At 34.2% G+C, this 16,752-nt stretch overlaps 1 protein-coding gene across 1 annotated transcript in view; it reads right to left on the reverse strand.

Moving 5' to 3' along the window:
- The window catches only part of MBNL1 (muscleblind-like splicing regulator 1), a 239,121-nt gene that overhangs the window by 201,146 nt on the left and 21,223 nt on the right, over window positions 1-16,752 (reverse strand). The window contains exon 2 of the mRNA XM_012642907.1: window positions 4,420-5,402. Coding sequence (XP_012498361.1) covers window positions 4,420-4,593 — 174 coding nt within the window. The 5' untranslated portion in view covers window positions 4,594-5,402. The remainder of the gene's footprint in view (window positions 1-4,419; window positions 5,403-16,752) is intronic.

The following is a 16,752-nucleotide window of genomic DNA, read 5'->3' on the forward strand; positions in this document are numbered from 1 at the left end:
GATGATATCACAGCCTATTCACAGGGTATTCTTCACAAAGTTGTGAAGTTTCTACTTAGGGAATACAATTTGAACTTTTACATGAAATATCCTGCTGCACAAGTATGCCTTATAGTTAGTTCATCTACTAAGTCATCAGAGGAAAACAGGGAAGTGTAGTGTCAACCTGTCACTGAAAGGCACAATAAATATATGTGCCAAAAGAATTACACACATATATGCTATAAAAATCTCTCAAAGTTTTAATATCATATGAGAGATATCATTAGGAAAAATCAAACAAAAAAAACCTCTTGGTAAAAGTTATTTCAATTTAAGACCCTACTAGATCAAAATTTCAATTCAAAATTGCATGTTTAGTCCAAAACTTGCGGATATCATTTTAGGTCAGGATTATCAGTTAAACTGGTTTAAAAAATATGATGCAAAGTCTACACAGGGGGCTTAGAAAGAACAGCAAGAACACAGGTAATTTCTGGGTTGAAGACACATTGTGTTAACAATGGAGGATCTTCTAAAATTTAACTGTCAACACATTTCAGGCTACTTTATAATGTCTAGTTATGCTACCCGATCCATATGTGACCATCTGGAGATTTGTTTTGCCCCACTGATTTTGAGTTCTTCATTGCTCAATTACCTGTATGTGTACATATTTGTGTGCCCTCTAATACCTGATTTCTGTATTTCATATATTCTGCTAAGTCTGCTGAGACACTAAAAGTGTTCACGCAGTGCCCTTGATTCCATGCCATTTTGCAGTATAATCTGATGCCGGATGTGTCTATGATAAATTTGATCAGTGGTGCTATTTATATATGGATAGATAGACAGCCCTATATATAGTGAAATGAAAGTTTAAACTATCTTAAACAAAATTGCTTCATTTGATAGCAGAACAAGTGACTAGAGTTTTCAAAGGTAAGAGTTTTGCTAAGATTTTAGAAAATAGACAGTAAGCATAAAGGTTATATTCCACCTCCCCTACTCCCTGAAAATGAATGGGTATTTGAAAAATAATTCAACAGCAGTAAGTCCATTTCTGTTGATCATATATTGAAAGGAAATTTTTTTGGAAATATAAATAATTTGGTATGCATTAAAATACATTCTGTAGTCTTTCTTTACATTGACTCTAAATTTTAATTGAGAGCTCCTGACTGAAAAAAATAGGCAACTTATTATTAACTATTATTTGAAGATCATTTATGAAATATAATATCATTGTAATGGTGGCTTGCAGTATTGACATTTTTCTCTTTTTTTGTATCCCTTTCACAAGCCACAGGAAAAAAATCCTCTTTAGTATAAAATAATGAACTTTTTCAAATGTCCTGGATTTCTGAAGTAGCTAATACACCCAAATCTATAGTTTGTAAGCAACTGAAGCCTCAAATTGCATATACTCTTAAGAGTATTACAAATTAAAACTGCAATTGTAAAAGCAAAATTAAGTGAGAGAAATTAAGTGCTTAAAATATTTTTAATTTATAATATATACTAGTACACATTATTCCAGCTTTTACTCTTTATCATCATTCTTATTATACATAGATTCCTTACTATCATATATTCCTGTTTTACTTAGCAACACGTTGTAATACAGAATTCTGCATTTTTATGGCCATATTTAATCTATGTTAATTATTTAAACCTTAAAAATCACCAGTCTGCAACTAAAATACTATCATCTAATTTTCTTTTTATCTTAGTAATATGCCCATTGCTTCCTTTTACGTAAATAAATACTTTCTTGAACTATTTGACTTCTGTTTTTTAAATGAAACAAATTTCCTTCTTTAACCAGAAGTCTGCTATAAACGTAAGTCACCTGGGAGCCTGGCCAAAGTCTGAAACAGCACAGCTGAAGGGTACAGCCATTTCACAGGGTCCTCTCAGAGAGTATTTGGTTTGCTTTCCTAACTTTCTAAAAATAGTGGATTACACAGGCTACCTCCATCTCATGGTCCAACAACTTAGAAAAGGCTGGACTATGGATTTCAGCAATACATAGAACACATTTTATTAAAGAAGCGAGGATATTACAAGTTTTCTAAATGTTTTCTGTTTACTCTCTGAGACAATGCAAATGATGTAGCGGTTACTGGCATGAAAATCTCATAATGCTCCCAAATATCAGAACTTCAAGCATGAATCATACAGTTACTTTAACAGTTTTGAAATATGTTTTTGATCTATTTTAGCCACAAAATTGAATACAGGAAGACTGCTACCTCAAAGTAGGATTCTAAATACTGTACTAAGAATCATATAATGTGGTCAGTTATATACATATATATATGCACACACATGCAAGAAACATGTTTTTTTAAACATGAATACTTAATTGTATATTCAAAATTATTTTAATTAATTTTTGACATAGTTTTTTCACCAACATTTAAGGAGCTATTGTCCAAGGTATGAAGATCTACCATAAATAAATTTATTTTTTCCTCTTATTCAAATCTAAAATATTTTACCAAGTTTTAGACACTATAAACTTAATTCAGTTTCTCTTAGACAAAGGACAAAGTTTTAGCTGCTATAACTGCTATACATAAATTTAAAAATCTTTAAATTACGTTAGTTTAAAAAAAAAAAGTCCTTCATGTGGTAGCTGAATCTTGTAAACCACATAGCATGTCATTAAGAAATGTTGCTGCTTTACTCAAAAAGGGACTGTTCTATAGCCACAAGTGAGCAGCAACTAAAAAAATATTTTGAGATAGAAAAATAGCAACTGAATATTAATGTTTCACAATGTTTCCAAATGCTGTAGAGGCAGGTCTTCTGTGAAACCACTCAATGTCACAGCCAAATTTAATGTCCTTCATTTTGCAGCTACGAGTGCACCATCAACTGTCTGTAGGATTAAAAATTGGATTTACTATTAATTGGGTCAAAACAGGGTTACTTATGGACACAGCTGGTTACCGACAAGAGTAATTAGCTCTTTGCCCCTCATTTTATGGGTCCCAGTCTGTAATTATACCTGGATTCAGTCAGCATGAATTTAGGAACACACATTCACAAAGGTACAGCCACTGTGCCCTTCATCAATGCCTTTCAAAGGAAAGGGTGAAAAAAGGCCCAGGGGTAGTTTATCACTTTTGCTTATTGATTTTTAGATTAAGACATGAAGAATAATCTAACATTTTAAGATATTTTTATTATTGTCAATACCTTCATTTCATCTGACTCTAAAGATGAAATCTTTAGAATCTTTGGCAAAAACTTTAGCAGAGCGAGAAGCACAAACTGGACCAAGAGGCAATTAACTGAAACAGTTAACTTATAAGTCACCCTGATGTTATTAAGGAAAGCATTATTATAGCACTCTTTTTTTATTCAAAAGACAACATGGATTTATGAGACTTTTACTTCTCTATTTATGTAGAAGTGATAGTGATCCCCTCCTAAAAGGTTCAAAGAACTAACCTGGGGCATTAGTATTCAAAAGCAATTTGATTAAACCAAGTAGGTTGAGAGTACCCAGGAACACATTTTTAGTCTTGACCTTGCATGTCAAAATAAAGAAATCCATGCTATCTTTTAAAAGACCAGTTTTCAAACTTGATACTTGAATTACAAATCTAATGACATTTTTGAATGTCGAGAAATACTGAAGTAAATCTTTCAGCATTATTGTGCCCACAAAAGCTAACTTTTAGCATTTCTGGCTGAGACTCTTACAAATAAAAAATAATCAGAGTCTAACAGAAAATAAACTAAGTTAATTCACAATAGAATTTTTGAAGCTGAAAATAGCCAACGAATAACAGTACTTAAGAGTTTCTACTTATTTATAAAACTCACATTCAACAAAGTTCGTGCCTGAGGTAAGGTACTGTAACAGCAGTTCAGAACTTTATTTCTAGTTATATTTTTTACAAAATGCATGGCTCTGGCCTTCAAAAAAAACATGCCCGCAAAATAAAATGTCAAAATAAGAGTAAAAAGTTTATATAAGTTGAACTGATTTAAAATCTGCTGTACTTTTACAATGGTACAGCACCTTTACCAACAAACAAAAACAAATCATCTTCATTCAGCTATTCCCATAGCCTTATACACAATATATGCATATGCTAAACACACACATGTATCTACATTTACCATTCCCCGAGACAGATACTGACTGTGCTATTACAAAGTAAAAAGTACGTCAACACTTTCTGTCCTAACATAAAGTCATGGAGTTAAAGGACTCATAAAGTTATCATAACAAACGCAGTTTGGCCAGACTTGGTTCTACTGCTTCTCATAAAGTTCCCCAGCCCAACATCACCAATAAGAACACGCTGTGTAACTAAACTATTAACAAAGCAATCCATAATTCCAAACTCAGAGGACTGTATGCCCATATCCCCTTTTCCAATTATTGTATATCCTTAAAAGAATATAATATTTACTCACTTTCAATGAATCAAAGCAGGCGATTACTCGTCCATTTTCAACTTGGCAGCTTTTCGAAGGATGTGCAAATTTACATTCCGTGTCTGGCCGTGAGCAAGTCCCCCTTTGGAACTCTCTACAGACTTCCAGTGTTAGCCATTTTGTGTCCCGAATTGGTGTGACACTAACAGCCATGTTTAGATTTTACAGGTAGTTAAATTTTTCAGTGAAACCAACAAACCCAACCCCCCCAAAAAAAGAGCAACCAAAAAAAAAAAAAAGCTGAACTGATAAAACTGTAAAATGATGATGAAAATGTCCCCTCCAAAATACTTTTCCCCCACTCCCTGCTTTAATCGTACATGGAAAATTGTGTTGTCAATATTAAGGAAAAGATCTCCCACTAGAAATTCACAGCATGAAACTGTTAATTCAAAGATGTTTTGGTTTTTAGACAAATAGTAGGATTGTAAGTAGATGAACGTTTAAAAGTAGGGCCTGGAATCAGCCTTGTGCTCTCACAGTAAACCCTTCCCAGTGCCAATTTGGAGCCCAAAATGCAAGCATGAAAATGTGGCAGACCCTTTTGACACCGAATTTCCAAGCTGCTTTCAGCAAAGTTGTCTGAAAGGGAATCTCCTCACAGCTGAATTTGCAATGGAGTTTGGTGGTGCAATCGGTATTGATTAGTTTGGCATAGACAGATGCAGCAGTTTAGAGCAAAATCGAGAAAATGATTTTTTTTCCTCCTTGATTTCCTGGCAGAAGATATCTTACTTTTTCAGCAAACTTTTCTTTAAACACTAAAGCAGCCTAGGGCAATGCCAGATACTTAGAGCTTTTCTCTTGATTATAAGTAGAAATGGGGGTGTCTGGGCTAGAGGTGGAGGGTGGATGTGCTGTCGTCACAGTCTAGCTGGCAGCAAGCAAGGCAAAAGCAGAGACTGCTCTAGAAGCGGTTCCAAGCAGCAGAGACGTCAGGAAAGGCACTTCTTAGTACCAACCTGTAGAAAAAAGAGATAGGTTAAGATTTACTAAGTAGCACTTCACTGATGTCCTATAGTACCACAACCTTGCCATGTGATACTAGACTAAGTAATATTCAAGTCAGCCCCTCTCTTTTCCTCTCTCTCTCTCTCACACACACACACAAAATACTTACAGTGAGGCATATTGCAGCCAGCCATCGTAGATTTATTAAAAAAAGGGGCCGTTTCCCCTTGTGAAGCAATGCATGATAGAGAGATAACCAATCACAGATAGTGTTGCAGCAATATTCTGGGCAGAAAGCCAATAGTGTGGGTTGTCTTATGAAAGGTCGCGCCTGTCAGACGTTCATTACTATGCTATAAGCACAAAAAATGTCCATCAGATGTGACTTATTCCACTGCAAGAGGACGAGCATGTGGGTTTTGAATTTACCCAACATGCAGTTAGTGGGCTAAACCATGTTAGTTTCAAAACAGCTTCTAAGACAAGTCCAAGCACTTGAAGATCATTACAGGGGAATAAAAAGCAAGGTTTAAAAATTGCTGCTGACTTCTAAGCTGCTTTCCCTCCCGCTCTGCGCGGGGACGGGCACTGAACAGCCTGCTCCTGCTGTCCTGACACGTGAATAAAAAAGGAAAGGGGTGTTTACAAATGGTACATTCTCCTGACCTATCCAATTCACTTCCTTCTAAAGCCCAAGTCCTGCCCCTCCACTGAAAGCTGCACTCATACTGTAAAACTATTCCATTGAGCCGGCAGACACTTTGTCAATATATCACAGGCAGGCGAGATATGAACAAAAGCATCCTTTATTTCAACATTTTAAAAGCAGAAGCTGAGGTCATGTGGAGAAAATAAGGAATGCAGTGTTGTCAGCGTGTCTGGTAAATCTGAAGTCAACCTCAAGGGAGAAAGTGATTCCATTGCAGAAACATTAAATATTAAGTGAGCAATTTGATTTGGGCAGCGTGATGCACTTCAGAAGTACAATTCCAAATGAAGCCAGAGGGTTGGGGGTGAGGGATTCCCTATTGCCTAACGATCTATCAACTCGGCACTATAAGACTACTCCTTAGAGCAGGGCATTTTTACTTTTAACAACTTACTTTCTCTTTCAATCAGAATGAAGAATTTTCAAAAAATTTTTACTAGTTACAGAAACGAAAGTAGACATTTTTCTTTTGAATGTTGTCAATGAAGAATGCAAAGCTTTAAAAGCTAAAATTTTCACATTTCAAAGAAGCAATGACACAACGTAACAGAGTTTGATTACACTTACTTTATTGGCCAAAAATGGTCTATTGGCATATGGTATACTTATAATTTTGGAAATTAGAATATAGAATATGAGTATATATTAAAAAACAAAAATATCTAGTAAAATTTAAACTTTTATTTTAAGATGAATACTGTCATTTTAACACTAATTTTTTAAGCTACTTTCTAAAACTATTTGGAAAATACTGTAGAGTAAGACTACAACTTTTGATAGAGATTAAAAAATCCATCTCACCTTGGTATTCAAGAAATATTTTTGTTTTCAAAAAGTTTTCAGGTCCTAATGCCTGGTTCCGTAAAAACATAGTCAGATCCAGTCATAAACTCTAAGCTCTGTGTGTCTTCCTGAATATTTGCTCTGCATTCACAATTTCTCTGTGACTTCATTTCTTGAGAATGGATCACATGCATGGTCGACAATCTCTTTAGTCCTTCTCTCCAGAATTTTCAAATGCCTCACCTGCAACCATTTACCTTCTTTAAAGCCAGCTAAGATGTCACATCCTCCAAAAAGCTACCAAGGTGTCATTTCCTACATCTCTACCCACCCATATATTAATGCTACCTTTTCTAAATTACCTCTGTACCTATTCCTTGCATAGTGTTTTATTGTCTTATATGTCTGACCCACTAGATGATATGTTCCCAAGGATAGAAACTATTATTTATCTCAGCCCAGTGCTTAGTACAGTGATGAAAAATAGATGGGAGTTTCATAAACATTGGTAAATTAAATTATCAATTAATACATCAGTACTTGGATTGCCTCTGGGGCATAAAATATATAAACATACATGAACATACTCATATAAACACACAAATACAACACATGAACACACTCAAACGCATACTCGAAAACACACACAGATCGTTGTCTCTATAAATTACTATGTTCCAGAGTCACACATGCCCTCCTACTGACTCAGAATCTCCCGCTAGCCTTGGACAGCTCCCTCTCTCATTCCACACAATGGCTTTTCCAAAATTTCATCACTCTCAAGTCCTTCCACCTCCATGTTCCTCTAACTACCCACAGCAGATGATCCTGTATGTCACAAAAATTTCATAGCTGAAACAGTAGCCCTTGGGCATGAACCATTCCTTACCTTCCTGGCCATCTTTTACACTATCTTTCTTTTCATTCTTCCAGTTCTCCCTCCTCCTGCCCACGGTGAATCTTCCACAAGCTTCCACCTTGCCTCATTCCTTCTCACGCCCTCTTTCCCTTCACTTTCACTCTATACATGCACACACTGCCTTCCCACCACTTCTTTCTCTTAGCTTTCCAATGTGCTGAAGTAACTCCAAAATGGATAGGAGGAAGGAGACCTGGCCCTGGCTACGCCTCCTCTCCCTAACACTCTTAATGCGTCATTCCCAGACAAATAACTAAAGAGTCATCTATTTACGTGTGCTTTCTTTCTGCTTCTTCCTCTCCCATTCACTTCTGAATCCCTATCAGTCTGATTTTCACACCCATTACTTTACTGCTCAGCAAAGATCGTCAAAGCTGTCATAAAAGCCAAATTCAAAGACTATGTTTAGTCCTTGTATTTACTTGAACTCTAAGACGATTTACAGCTCCCTCTTTCTTGAACCTTCTCCCTTGTATGAACTGACACATTTTATCATTTTGCTTCTTCCAGTGCTGTACCTCTTGAATCCTGGTAGAGAGGAGATCCTCAGGGTTATTGGCATAGGTCACGATGTTGTGAGCTCCTGGGATTTGTTAAATGCTAACCTTTGTTTGGTTTGACACATACTTCCTCACCCCTGCAACTTGGCAAATCCTTTCCCCTCTTTTAAATTGCTATTCAAAAATCACCTTCTCTATATGGATGGGCCAACTATACTAAACATGACTGCATCTCAGAATGTTTTCGGTACTTTGTATCTCAATACAGTATTTTCAGTACTCTTTGTTCCCCCACCAAGGTTATAAACTCCCTGACAACAAGGTATATCCCCAATGTCCTGCATTCCCCAATTCTAGGGACACAGACATTTTTTAAATGTTTGACAAATGAATAAACTTTATTCATACTAATAGGAATAAACACATATGAGGATGTGTTCCCAACTCAGAGGAAATGTTTAATCATGATCTATGGGGTTAAAACATTTTCTATGAGGAAAATGATACCACAAGAACTATCTGCATTGCTTGGTTGGTTATGTCTAAATACAATCACAAGATTAATTTCTACAGTTGATAATTTTACCTTCTGCCATGCTACAGGCTTAGTCCCACTCAAGTACAAAATGTAATTACAAAAATGTTTGCACTTAGTGTTCTGATTATTTTAATTTCTGTAGCAGAGAAATTCTATTTACTTCAAGTGTTATTAAAATAGTTATAAACATATTTGTAAGTTGACTATACTATTTAACTGTAAAGGATACAGACAAGGATGGTAATCAAAATATCTTCAACTAGCCAGGCATGGACAATGAGCAACTAGAATGGACGTGGATCTTTATGCATGATTAGTCTAGCTGGACCTGGTAATATGTGTACCATTCTTTGATATAGGGCACTGTGGGTAATGAACTGATTACATCCTATAAATTGATTTGACTAAATTGCTGACATCAGATGATTGTCTTGTATTCTTTCTCTTTATTTAAAAAGAAGAATTTCAAGGAAAAATGAGAATCTCTATAATTGTTTTAGTAAATTAAGATTTTATAGAATTTAGATCAGTATACAATTCTCATATCATTACTTCAACTAGTAATGGGTTTTTGTTCTATAGATCAAGACAATGTTTAAACATGTGTGGGTAACGTCCAGATTGTGAGAATTCTTGCTAACATATATGGCCTAAAAATAAGTTTTGTTTGTAAATAATTATTGAAAGCAATATTTCTACTTTCCAGCTATTTACTAACAGGTAAATTACTTCTGAGGTATATCTCTGAATTTCAGTATATTACAATGAACTTTTATGAACAATAAAAATACTATTTATATGAATCAAACTTTCTGAAACTTGCTTAATAACAAGCTTTCTTTAATACACTGATCAAATTCCAAACATGATAGTTTCTTGCCTTCTATGACATTTTCTACAAACAAGCATATTCTGCTACAAGAACCAATTTCTCCTTCAGAGATATCAGAAATCAGGTACATATTCTACTTTAAGATAGATATAAGGGGGAAAATAGAAAAGAATGAAGAAAATGTGAAATGACAGAAATAATGAAAACCAAGAAAAGGATGAAAGATAAAGAAAAAAACAAAATCATGGGAAATTACAAGAAATTATTCTTATAGCCATTAATATATATTAGTTGAATGGCACTGAACTGACACACTGGATGGCTTTATATAAATATGTATTTAAGAGTCACATATATACTGCAATAGAAGATAAATTAGATGCTTGCAAGGTATGAAAATGAAATTCTATTTTGGAGAACTGGATGGCTTCTATAAGCAAGGTTAAATTTCCTAGTTACATATGTTTACTGACCATTTCAGTTCTTCTAAATCAAATATAGGCAGCTGGTCCAGTTACATACCAGAGTAGTTGGCTGGGAATTTCGGAGACTTTCTAAAATATGATTTTGATGTTGAAGTAGGTTATGTATAGGAAGTTAATAATTATTTGAGGTCTTTTATTATGATTTTTATTTACTAAGAGAGTATTAACCTAACCGAAGAAGTGGTTAACTTCACCCTGTAAGTTTGGAGGTAAAAAGAAGGGGCTCCTTGCCCAAAACCATAACTTCTTCCCCTGGCTCACTGCTGTCAACAAGTCCATAATTAGCAATGCAGTACTTCAGCAAACTAAGTTTGCTCACATGACAATTTTTCCCAGGGCTTGTCCCAATATTAACAGACATTTTAGTATACAAATAATGAACCAAGCATTTCTGGAGGCTGTACAGCCATTTCTCTGCTCACTAAGGCACTAAATAGAGTAGCAAAGCTGTTATTTATTGTATGGGGAATGGGTTAATGCAGCCTTCAGCAGTATTCAACTCCATATAGCAAAAAGCTGAGATCAGTGTTTCTCAATGAGGAATAAGCACGAGTAGTGCCCATGGCAATTTTAGGTGATACACAAACATAATTTTAATAGATGCATCAGAATGCTAAAAAACTAGCTCATGAAGTTTGTGATTACACTGATAGTATAACTTAGGAAGAAGCTAAAGTTTGACAGAAATAATTTAAAGAATAAGACTAAGCAAATTTATTGGCAAAAATCATGAAGGAGATATGCAAATGACTAAAGTTTTAGAAATACTGCTAAGAAACAGAAAACTTTCAATCGCACATCCTCTGGAATGGCATAAAGACTGCCAATGTACCCTGCTGGTCTGACACATTTCAGACAAGCTCCTGCCAAGAAAAGGAGGGCTGTGTTTACTAATTCAAATAAGTAATCTAAGGTCTGTGGAAGCAGTCTTTTAAAACTGTGATCCCTTCATAGGTTTGGTTCCCTAAATCATCAAATGGTCTATTACTGGAAGGATGACGAAGGAGTGTTGGTTAGGTGATGCACTATTGCTAATGATTAGAATTCCAGAAGCAATTAACTAAACCACATTCAAATTAGAAAATTATTATCCCTTAAGTATTTATATGTAAGGCAAAATAGGATATAAAGGTCCTATAAAGATACTGATTTAAAAGTAAATTTTTAACTGATTCCTATATCAAGAAAAATTTAAAAATTAAAAGAATGCAAGATTACCAGCAGACAACTATCACAATGACTCGTCATGCTTTGTACCTAAACAGGCCTTCACCAGTCCCTACTGCAGTTATCTTCGTAGAGGTTTTCCAGACCACTGCTGAAAGTACCCAGCTTTCTGTTCCTCCCAATGGCAGCCCAGACTTGATGTGAGAAAAGTACATAATATTAGACATACTATTATCTAGTAGTATGAAGGAAAAAAAGCAGAGTAATATTACACACTTATCTCACTGTCTCCTTATCATCTGTCTCGAGCAAAGCAGGCAGTTGGTAAGCTAGTTGTCCACTAAATCAGCACCAAACAGTGCCTGGCCCAGAGGAAGCAAACAATTAATATTTGTGGCATGATGGAATAATTTTCTTAGTATATCTGAATACTAGTTTATAAGTATTTTCTTCAAGTTACAATGCCTGAGCAATAGGTATACAGTTTAATATACTGGAGATGTCACCTTTATAACTGAATGAAAGCAGCATCAAACATTGGTCATTAGAAAGAGAGCATGAGGCAACAAAGTTAAAATAAAACCATATTTAAATACCTCCTTGATTGTGAAACTGAGGGAAGATTTTTTTAGTCACAGAATAATTCAAAACAGCTTTATGTGGCTTTGCAAATTTAAAACATTTAAGTAATCATCCGAATTTCTGACAGAACCAGTCTTTAATTTCGGCAAAAGATAGAACACTGCATTTTTTTCTAGTGATATTCAAACAGGTAGTGTTTTAACATTTCCCTCCGTTATATAAGAAGGTATAATAGATAAAATTGTAAATGCTACTTTATCATTCTTCAGGAGGAAACTCTAATCCTATTTAGTGTTTTATTTACTCTTATATATTACACAAAGATGTTATCTTGTTAGCCTCAGGTAGTCATATCTAATCTGTCCATATCATTTAATATTTCAAAATAATAAACAGGAAATCAGAACACAGACTACAACAAAGTTAACAATGTTGTTATGTGCTCAAGAGCTAAATGGTAGAAAAATCAAGTATCACCATCTTGGCAATTTTCAGGAAAAAAAAGTACATTGACCCAAGCAGAATCTATCCATGTAAAACTTGCATGACAAAACCGAATGCTAAACAGAATGCGACATATTGTGATATTGTTATTCCCATGGCAATGCCTTGATTATGGACTTTGATTCCAAAGCTTACTTAAATGACTTTTAGTTTATTTGACATAGTAACTAACGGCCAAAATCTTAGTTTTAATATTCAACCTCTATATCTTCTGAACAATATCACCTAGCTTCTTATTGAGGTTTGTGGCCCCTCTGCCCAAAACATTTTAAAATATGACCACTGCTTGAAGAATGGTAGCAAATTCATCTATGCTTCCCTAATGACATTATTGCACAACCCAAAAAGTATCAAGTTGATCACGAGAACTAAGAAAATATTTCCACAGCACCCCATGCATCAGTGAAATTTGTTGCATATGTACTTCTTTGCCCCACTATTCCAGCTTTCCTTCTAAGCCAGAAATCATTCTCACAACCAGAAGTCATAAGATCTTCTCCATAATTAACCTATACCTATTCTCTATTTTGGCTGACTCAATTAGGATAAATTATAAAATCAACATGTGAAGAAAGGACTGATATAATTTTAAAAAGTGTCCAAAATATAAAGCATACCCCTATTAGGATCACACTCAATAATAGTTGCCACACTTTCCAGAATTCTTTCAAATTTAATGTGGCAATTGCCCTCAATACTATCCACTAAATCTGAACACAAAAGGTTGATCTTAATAAATAGATCTCAAATTTCCAAATCTCTGATTTAAAACCTAGCCTAGTAACCTCAATCAGGAAAATTTTACTAGCTTATTTCTACTGAATATTGCCCAAAACATATTGTTTAATTATTAATCATTATGAGAAAAGTATAGAAAGTCTAAGTTTATAATTAAATAAAAAGATCTAAAATATTCTTCAAAATATAATGAATAAAACCAAGTATGAATGAAAATAGTATGGAATTACTTCACTGCATCCTAAAAAAATGAGTTAGTGAACTTCTAATGACACAATACACAATTATTTCCTCTTCTCCTATATCAGTAAAAGTCCCTATTATTTCACTAATGTATTTCTTATTCCAAACTTTACAAATACTCAAGCCACATAGGTGCTACACAGTTTTAACACTGCAATTCTATGGATATTTCTACTGATTCATATATTTGACTTTAAAGATTACCTGTTTAACAACCTCAAACAAGCTCAATAATATATCAAGGTCAACTGAATTTTTCCTCATAAAAAAATATGAGATCATCAGTTTAACCTGACCTTTTTAAAAAATCACATATTTACACATGCTCATATACAAATAAGAACAATGGTTTCACTGACTAATAGTGAATCAAGACCCAGCTGTTTTTTCCTAGTTTAAAAGAGTAAGATATGCCACAAATCAAAACATGTTTTGACAACTCATATTTTCACCTCAGTGTAACTTATTCTTTAGGAATAGTTACACATACTCATATCCCTAACTAGATCCAAGAGACTAACTAACAACAAATTATGTTAATATTCTATAATACTAAATATAAAATACGTAAATGATACTTCTATGTCAACAGAGATGGATCAACATAATTACTTTTTAATAAATATATATTACTCCACTATATGTCTATTTCTTTAATAATAGTCACCTAAGTTAATGCCAATTTTTCACTATTTTAAGCAATGCTGCAATTGCATGTATAAAACTATGCTTTTATTTGAGTGCTTTTTTTTTTTTTTTTTAGTGCTTTTAATAAAAATCCTTAGAACATAAAGAGTATTTATATACGTATTAACTTTGAACTACAAATAACAAACTCCTTTCAAGAAAACATTTACCAGTATGTATTTCCAACAACAAGGAATAACATGTTTTTTCTATATTTGTTAAATCTATGCTATACCTTGAAAAGATATTAGCCCTAAATCTACATTATAAATTTCTCTTGTGGAAACATACACAAAAAAGTATGATATGTCTTTTTTCTATAAATGGAAAGAACTTAAAACCTGTCTCTGCATTTTGTAAATTATTTTCAACCGTTCACCCTTATATGGCAGCTAATCAATGGAAACATTTGTAAAATCAGTTTTTCAACTCCTGTTACTTCAAAACGAAGCATTTCATTGCTAAAAATATTATAATATTTGTATATTCTCATCATTTGCCCAAAAACAGGGTCTGGAAGTTTAAATAAATGTTTTAATTCACAGATTATCTAAATGAACAATATTCAGCTTACCATTATTTTCTTATTAATAAAAAGAATATGTGTAGTTAAAAGTGTCTGCAGGGCATGTTATATTTGGAAAATCTCTGACAGCACTATGTCATATGATTAAGGGAATGCTTTTTTTACACACTATTTCTACAAATGTCAGAAAATATCTTGCTACCCCCCTCTCCTTTTTTAGATGTTAATTGACTAAAGGAAATGGTTTCCGACAACTGCTATAAATAATGCAAGGCGTTATCAAACTAGCTAAGGCACAATAGAACTCTGGAAAACTCATGTAGGCCTAAACATATTTTCCCATGTGGTAATTTCCCCTGAGGCTGGAGCTTCACTCACAGTCATTTCTGAGTCCTGAGTGGGGAGGCTTCCTGAAGCAGCATGCACTTCCAATTAAAATAAGCAATACAGGTATACATTCTTGTATAATTTTGCCTATCCACATATGTCTTGTTAGAAAATAAAATTATTGTCCCCTCACTTTGCCCTCCTCAAACTCTCTCAGTTATTAAATAACAGTGCACAGAATAGTTACCTAAGAGTGGATTTTTAAAAGACTTCGAATAGTTGGTAGAACGTTGCAGACTGTGAGCATTTCCAATGCTTTTATTCTCATTTTCACAATGGGATTTTACCATGTTGTCAGAGTATAAATAAAGTCCCGCTTCGCAGATGAGATCAAAGACTTTATTCTTAGAATTTCGTACTTTCCAAAGGAGTACACATATTGAACTAATATGGGAGGAGTTTGAGATTTGGGTTTTTTTGCTAAATAGAAAAAAACACTCCTTTCTTAATTATTTTAATTGCACATAAGGTTCTGTGCATTCTGGGAAAGCTGTAACACACGAGGAAACACAAAGAACAGACTACACCCTTTTAATAAGACAGGGATTAAAGCTCTATGTGTTTCCATCAACATCATATGCTCCTAAATAGCAATGTCCAGCTTTTCAAAGCAAATCAGAATGCAATGGGAGCTAGCTAATAATCTCAAATAACTACCAATAGTTTATTAACAGCAATACTTATTGTTCTGGGATATTGATGCTCCAGAAAGATTCTTGGACTACATCAATCAGTCACCTAGGGAGGACTGTTAAAAATATATACTATTCCAGGGACCAACCCTAGACCTACTGAGGTTAGAGACCAGGAATCTACATTTTTACCAAACTTCCCAGGTTATTTTTAATTCCATTAAATTTTGGCAATCATAATCAACCAAAGCTAAAATACTACTCCTACCAGAGATTTTTTTACTGTACTTTTACCCAATAATTCCCTAAAAACCCAGAATATCTTCTCGAAAAAGATGGCTTGTTTAAAGATTCAGAGACATGCTCTTTGATAATATTCTATCAACTACTTCAGAAAACTAGCATGCTTGCAAAATGTTATGTAAAGTTCTGTTATTATTCATTCTGTTTGTTCATTTGAGACAGAGTCTCACTCTGTTGAACCAGCTAGAGTACAGTGGTACCATCATAGCTCACTGCAACCTCAAACTCATGGGCTCAAGTGATCCTCCTGCCTCAGCCTCCCAAGTACCTGGGTCTACCGGCACACACCACCATGGCTGGCTAATTTTTCTATTTGTTGTAGAAACAGGGTCTTGCTCTTGGTCAGGCTGGTCTTGAACTCCTGATATTCATTATTAATAATATTATTTTAAATCATGCATGCTCCTCCACATCACTCTAAGACACTACTCACCATGTACTACCACTCATCATATCTCAAATCATTTATGTTTAGCCCTACTCAACAGTTCACAATTTAGCATGCAAAAGCTACTTAGTTTGCAAAAAGTCCCCCAGAGCATCTAAAGGAATACCCTGAATGAATTAAAAGAGCAATGATGTAGCAATCAAAACTTTCATACAGAATATCTTTGAATTTTTCAATATTTTTATATGTTTCACTCCACTCATTAACTGGATTATCAAACAATCCAAGAGCCTATCCATTATTGTTATGAGAAAGTTATCCTTTTCACTTAAGGAATTATTTCCTTTGGTTTGCTTTTGTTATAATTTGCTTGTCAATATCAGAAAACTTCTATCAATTCAATTTCCTTACTCATCTTGATCATTATTGTTTCATGTC

The sequence above is a fragment of the Propithecus coquereli genome, unplaced genomic scaffold, assembly GCF_000956105.1.
Source record: "Propithecus coquereli isolate 6110/MARCELLA unplaced genomic scaffold, Pcoq_1.0 Scaffold19, whole genome shotgun sequence".
Lineage (NCBI taxonomy): Eukaryota > Metazoa > Chordata > Mammalia > Primates > Indriidae > Propithecus > Propithecus coquereli.